At 40.2% G+C, this 7671-nt stretch overlaps 1 protein-coding gene across 1 annotated transcript; it reads right to left on the reverse strand.

The window, feature by feature from the left end:
- Positions 1–6378: 6378 nt before the first annotated feature.
- Positions 6379–7665, reverse strand: dctpp1 (dCTP pyrophosphatase 1). The gene has a single exon (XM_006796069.3). It carries the CDS (start codon positions 7559–7561, stop codon positions 7076–7078), a length of 486 nt encoding a protein of 161 aa, XP_006796132.1. The 5' UTR covers positions 7562–7665; the 3' UTR covers positions 6379–7075.
- Positions 7666–7671: the final 6 nt, after the last annotated feature.

A 7671-nucleotide genomic window follows, 5' to 3' on the forward strand; every position in this document is an offset into this window, starting at 1 on the left:
CACGCAGGCCCGGATGTACTGTCTAAATCGGCTGTCTCTCACCCTTTACCCACCCCTGTTGCTTGTCATGTGTTTCTTTGGTGTATTAAGAGTTTTTTCATGTGCTATGTGCAGAGGGTTTTTTTTTTCTGTTCTCAAACTGATCTCCCTGTTGGAGCTCAGTCTGGGGGGAGTTATTTTTTTCTCATCTTTCCTCATGTGGTGCATTTTTCCATTGTTATACCTCTCTGACCTGTCTTCCCCATGTGATGTTTTGTGTAATGTATGTATGGTCGGAGGGTAAGATGGCGCCGCCATTGCGTGCAATAGGTCGGCAGCCTTATGAAATTTCCCCTTGTGGGACTAATAAAGGTATATCAAAACAAATCAAATCAAAATCAAATTATGTATTTTATAGGTGTCCAGAGAACTTTGATCTTCAGTCACAGTTTTACTCAGACTTGATGGCTGCACCTGAATGCTTTGGCTTACTTTCAAAGAAACTTTATCATAAGGTAAAGTAAGATATTTGGACTAGTCATATGAGGAAAAGCACAAATGTCACTAATAACAATAAAGACTGCACTGTTCCCGAAGTGTCTAAGTAAGCCAAGGCAGTAATAATATAACAAACTTAATTAATAATAAAGTAATCATCAACCACTAAAAGGAGGCATATTTGAAAAGGCTGCCTAAAGGGTTTTCTCTTCTCTTGATCTCAAAGCTGGTCTGAAATGACAGGTATTAAGGTAGGTAAATTGTGCAGCATATATGCATGTATGTATGTATGTATAAATTAGAAAGAGGCAGTGCAATATTTTAGCAGTCTACAATAAGCGACAGCCTGGAACCAAATGCCCCCATGCAGACAATAAAGATAGATTTGACCGTAAAACCACGAAGGCGCTCATATAAATGTTTAATTGTTGGCAGGAAATTTGACTTGTTCCATTGCTGCATTGGCTCAGCTGCTTGGTCTGGATGAAAAGGAAGGAAAGTGCCAAGGAGTCAATGCTCAGAATGGATCCGTTTGGGGTATTCAGGACATGATTGTCTGTGGCTAAAGCACACAAAAAAGAAGAAATCGTGGCTATCCATTAGCGATGGTTACAGAAAGAGTCTCTGTGTGCTTCTGTACGTGTGCATCTGTGTGTACATGCGTATGGGATGTGATGTGAACCCCTGCTGCTGGATAACCTCACTGTGTGAGATCTGACAGCTCCCACTGCTGTCTCTATGACAGGATAAAAGAGCGCCTGTGTGTGTGAGAGACTCAGATAGTGAAAAGGAGGAGGAAGTGGCCACAAAGAAAGCGAGAAACCAAAGCCTTTTCACACAAAAAAATAAATATGTTCACTCAAGTAAATGTCTCTTTGAAAGCTTATCTGTTTGAGCATGAACAACTAGATGTCCCACACTTCTTTGAAACTCACAACAAGCGACTGCAGGCCCAATGGTATCTGCTGAGCTGTTAACAAGACGAAGAAAATCTAAGATTTAAGTCATCAAAAGTCTTAAATGTAATTATGCCCCCAGTGCTGTCTTCAAACAAGGCACAGCACCATAGGAACCATCTGATTTCTTTCTAAAAAATACGAAGACACAAGGGTACAAAAAGCCTCCCCCCAGCTCGCTTTCAAGCAACAATTATAAAGTTTTTAAAGAGTGGCGTATAAGCACACAGAAGGACACGAGTCTGCACCGCAAGATAACAGGTGTACATTCATTTCCCACTTTTAAGTCAAAGAAATGCAACATATTGACAAATGCAGCAACAAACAGAGACGTCGATACAGTTTGTCGGCCTGCTATTGTTGTGTGGTTCGGAGCAGTCCAAGCATACAAACCCTGCCTGCAAGCGTGTAATTTACTGTGACACTTGTGAGATGGTTTGTGCTCCCGGAGAACTTTGATGTATTTGTAGCATTTCCAAGCCATTTGCCCACTTTGGCTTTAAAAATACAGCTTCCATCAAACAGCAGGTAGAGGGTACATGAAGTACGCTTATCAACAGTGAATGGAATCCACCATTACATATTAGTTCTTAAGTGTACTTAAGGTCTTAAGGACTTACAAGGATGTTTGGGATTTCTAGGCTATTCCAATTACTGCAGCCTTTAAAGCATGGATGCTAAAAAAAAACCTTATAAAACATTTATATATGACAACTTATGAAGAAACGTTAGTATTTTAATTTGCTATGGTGCTCATTTGTTTTGTGTTCCAACAAATATTTAACATGCAGAAAGCTCTGGAAGATTACAGTCCATATGCGGCACAGCAGGCTTTCATAAGCGAATTATGTTAAATATTTTACACAGACAGATATTTTTCTCCAAAATTATGAGGTGTGAACTATAACACAGTGCCGACTGGTATTCAGCCAGTGGCTCGGTTCAGTGTTCTGCCTGGCAAGTGGATGAACGATGAAGGAACATGGATGTATCTATGCAGTGTATTCTAGTTGTGCATGTGTTCTTTCCTTCTAAGTGGTTCACACTTATAATCAAGGTACACAGGAGAACATTACTGAGCATACAATGAATAGGACCCTGAAGCAGATGGACTATGGCAGCAGAAGATCACACCAGGTGTCACTCCTGTCATCTAAGAACAGGAAACTTACAGTATATAAACAGTATATCTTATACTATAGTATAAGAAATACTGTATAAGTCTCACTAGAGATCCTACACAATACATTTAGGCTGTTTTTTTCCTGTTACTTTTCTGTGTGGGTACACATGGCTCTAAAATAAAAGACCTTCTGCTTCCTGGAAAGTATCAAAAGCCACCACCCAACTGTAAAATCCTAAAGCCAGTGTGTGCATAGTTTTCTGCCAAGCAGTAGGCACTGTGGCTGCAAGTAAATTAACTTAATAATGTCAGTCCATAGAGTTTGCTAATATTGGCCACTACACACTGCAGTGAATACATGCTGGAAGAAGATTAAGTCCTAAGGGGTAGAAACATAAAGACGAGTGTTATACATGCTATTCCTTGTATTTTACAGACATTGACTTATTTAAGAGATTTAATAAGAAAGTGTGAGTGATTCCCACAAGATTAGAAAAACAAGTGAATGTTAATTTAAGAATAGCTCTTTGATCAGGATATTCAGAAACAGGCATAGAAAGTCTTACTCTCATGTATACCATAATTTGATGGTGAACACTAATGTGGGAAGGCTCACATTCTGTTCAACTCACAGCCAACAAGGCTTCTTAAAGTAAAGATTTCTTACTAAATCTGTCCTGAGGTGGTCTCAGAGAAACAGCACACCAGAAGCCTGCAGGTAGAACAGGGGGTGGGCTTAAAATGGTTACATTTAACCCTCCTGAGACAGCTGTAATTGCAGCTTGCTACCTGCCTGGCATTCATCTAGATGGTGAATATTGTGATAGCACCTACAAAGTGTCACGATCAGCCATTTAAGAGCAAACTGCTGTTGTGCAATGATGTTCCCTGTGCAGCACATACGTCTGCTGTCTGCTCTCCCTGTTGTTTTGGATGACACGAAAAGGATTTCACTTTCAGCCGAGGAACAAAACTCGCACTAGTGTGGGAGTTATGGATGATGTACAACAAATTAGGGTAACGCTGCGCTTCATTTGATTAACGCAGAAACAAACACAACACTTGCTTCTTTTTCTTCTATATAATCCTTCACTTCAAATAAAGAAGTTGTATGCGCAAATAACATGAAGAAGAGAGGAGTTTTCATATCAAATGCATACCACCAGATATGGGCAACTGCCTATTTTTAAAAGTGGAAAGCTATATCGTAGACGCTGCAAATAAAGCTGTTTACTTTGAAGTGAGGCTCAGCTCGCATACAGCAGCATCTTATTGATGCATGGCTGTTCTCCTTTGCAGCCTGTGGATGACTCATTCTTCCGGCTGAACGCCAGTATACACAGCTGATGGCAATGTTTGCATCTCGGAGCACATCAAACGAAGAAAATCAGACGTTCGCTTCAGCGTTTCGCTAAATGCCTCACTTGAGCATCCAAATGCATTTTACTTTTAAAATCTTTGCATGCAGAAATATAGCAAGAGATTCACTTTTCATTTCATTCTTTAAAAATACTGATTTAAATTAGACAAAACAACTAAACTACCTGCATAGAGAAGCATGAATAGATGAACAAGAGGTAAAACTGTAAATCCATTTAGCCAAATGTACACTAAATAAAAAAAAGCACTCAGTCTCTGCAAACAAAAAGGGAAGTGGTGATTTATTGCTGTTATAATTTTTGCAATTTTTAGTCTTTCATTTGGTTTAAATTTAGTAGGTTTAGCCTTTAACAACATTGTTTACCAAAAAAAGCCATCTGTAAAACACAGTTTAGGCTGTCATGGTTTGGGGTTGCAGCCAGTGGTGTAGAGGATGTTGTCAAAATTGATGTAAGTATGAGCGCAGAAAAGTATCATAAGATTTTGATTTACTATGTCAGGGCTCGCAAAATCGCTAGCCCGACGTCCCGAGGCTAGCGATTTTTCCAGTCGGGCTACCAAAATCTAACTCAGCCCTGCCCGTCGGGCTATCGTAGGAAGGAAAATATATGTCTATGCTTTTGCATTCTTTCGCCAATGTAGCTGAGTAATTATGTCATTGGCATCGATGAGCCACTGTCAATATGTGACATATTGAAATCGTGTTTGAATTTGCGCTTGCTTTTTGCTTTCACTTTCATTTTGCGATCGCGCGAACGGTGTGTAGAGAGCAGCAGCACTGATTGGTGAGTGACGATTGATTGCGCACCAATTCCTCTGACATCGTCTTATCAATCGTTAGCTTACTATTCAAACGCGACAAGTGAAATCTCCCGCAGCAAGCTTAAACATGTGAGAGGTTGAGTGCGCAAAGAATCGCTGACCGTTATGTGTAAAAGCAGCGGTATTTAAGCTGGTATTTTAGTTCTGCTCAGCCAAATAAGACAGGTCAGGGTGAAGAAGGGGCAGCCAAAGAAAAGCCTACCGCAAAACGGAAAAGTTATGACAAATCAGACTATGAGGCAAAAAGAAAGCGCAGCTTTTTTGATTTCATGGACAAAAGAATTTCTGTGGCTGGAATATGACAAGCTAAATAACATGATGTTCTGCCAGGTGTGTTGTGAGTTTCATTTGATTTCTGAGTCGACAAGCATCTTTGTTAGTGGGACCAGTAATTTTAAGAAAGACCCCATCAGAACCCATGAGAAATGCATTATTGCCCAGTCTGCAGTATCTTTCCCAGAACAAAGCAATTGCAAAAAAAAAAACATACTAAAAATAAACCAAACACAACAAGAACTGAAAAAGCTGTTTAGAACAGCGTGCTATATTGCAAAGAGTGAACTACCTTTGGCAAAATTTATCAGTCTTTGCAAACTTCAAAAAGCAAATGGCCTAGATCTTGGTTCCACTTGCCTCTTACCTGTGACTTCAGTGGAAATTTCAGATTCAGGATCTGACACAGACTGATTCATGTTCTACACAGTTCTTACAAGTTCATAGAAATTTCTGTTCAATTTGAACCAAGTATTTGAGTTGATGGTTGTAATTTTTATACAGTTGTTGTGATTTGTATTTTAACAATTTTTTTGATTAACTTTTGTTTCCGTTACAATATTATACTTTAATGTATAATACATTAAAGTATGTAAAGTATTACAATATTATACTTTAATGTATAATATTGTAAAGGAAACAAAACATAAAAAAATAGCTTTCTTTTTTATTCGGGCTACTTAAATTTATATTGGGCTACCAAAAACCTGCCCAAAGGGCTACCAGAGATTTTGAAATTTTGCAAGCCTTGTATGTGATACACCTGGATCTGATTGGCAACAGCTTCATTTTTTAGCATAAAAATGATCCCAAACACAATGTCAGTGTAGTAAAAGCATATCTGGATAGAAAAACACACATATCACATGGAAAGGTCTTACCCAGGCCTCAACATTACTGAAGCAGTGTAGGATCATCCTGACAGAGAACAGAACAAAAGGCAGACAACATTCAAAGAAGAGCTTTAAATGTCCCTAAAGAAACCTGGAGAACTATTTCTGAAGACTACTTAAAGAAATGACAAGAAAGCTGCCTAAAAAAGTTCAGACTGTGCTGAAAAATAGACGATCATACCAAACATGGACGTTAAGATTGGCAGAATTATACAAACTGCTTATGTCTTATATGCTGAATTTCCATATACATTTATGTTTTAACAGAATTTTTTAAAATTAAATGTGGCTCAAGACTTTTGCACAGTGCGATATATATAAAAAATTTCAAATACAGGATCCTTTCATCCTTACTTCACTTAACCTTTTCGTTTTCATGTGAGTGTGGGACACTTCCACGTGATTATAGTGTCTTAGAAAGAACTTGTAAAAGAAAAAGAAAGAAAAAAGGATGGATTGTAACTGCACTTTATTACAGCCCAAATACAAATGTCCTGGTTTATGGACGTAACTTGTCTTTTCATAAATAATAAGACATTATTGAATCAGCAAATAAAGTGGACAGCAAGATGACCTGACATGTGACTGAAATCAAAACATCGATTAAGGTACAAGACTGCTTAATCAACTGCAGATTGGTTAACAGATTACTAATCCAGTTTCATCCTTTAAAACACAAAACTGCTGACAAAAGAGTGAAAACATGACTCACTCAACTTTTACTTATGACAAAATGTGATAAAAACATCCAAATTTGAAAAATATACTGATACATTTGGATGGAAAAAAAGAGACAATACTGTCTGTTTGGCACTGATCAACACTCCACTCCGTGCTGACACTGGAGCCAATCTAAATAACTTAAAATGTTTAGTGACGAATAAACCCCCGAAAGGCGATGCACAACAGTCCCACCTTAAACTAACAGAAGCACAGCGAAGGTCAGACTAAAACTCAGGACTTAAAAGTGAACTTCAGTAAAAGCCAACATATTCCTTGAGTTCGGATAACTCCCAGATAACACAACAGTTGAAGGTTTTCGTGGTTTCCTAACATGTAAACCGAGCTGTGATTGTGCAGCGTTTGTGGGTCTTTATTAAACAGCAGCAGGTCCAGCAAACACACTCCCCCAGTGCTCTCACCCTCGTCCATCAGTCTTTATACTCCGTGTACTTCTTGGCCGACCCCTGCACTTTGCTGGCGGGGTATTTCAGACGGTTTAGAGCCATTTTACGGAGCACCGCTTGTGGGAGGTCCACGCGACACTTCTCGGCCAGCTCCACGAGGTAAATCAACACGTCGCTGAGCTCGTGCGCCAGCTGCTCCCGCTCGGTCTCGGTCCAGTCCGGCAGACCCTCGGCTACCTCTCCCTTCCACTGGAAGAGCTCTGCCACCTCGCCCACCTCCCCGACCATGGCCAGCAGAAGGTTGCGGGGCTGGTGAAACTGGTTCCAGTCCCGCTCGTCCGTAAAATCGGCCTGCATGCGCCTAATATCCTCGATGGAGGGCTCGGAGCTGAAGGTGAACCTCTGCGGCCGCTTCGACTGCGGCGACGCCTCTGCACCATCTCCGTTTACCGCAGCTGTGTGCGCCTCTTCGCTGACCCCACACGCGTCTTTTCCGTTTGTTGCCATCATTTTCTGTGTGTTTAAACAACCTCCGAGGCTTGTAAACAACCCGCCGCTCTCCTATCTAGTGAAGAAGTCCCGCCAGTTCTCAAACCGGAAATGATGCCTCTTTACTCGGA

This window comes from Neolamprologus brichardi, chromosome 6 (genome assembly GCF_056152115.1).
Source record: "Neolamprologus brichardi isolate AB-2024 chromosome 6, ASM5615211v1, whole genome shotgun sequence".
Lineage (NCBI taxonomy): Eukaryota > Metazoa > Chordata > Actinopteri > Cichliformes > Cichlidae > Neolamprologus > Neolamprologus brichardi.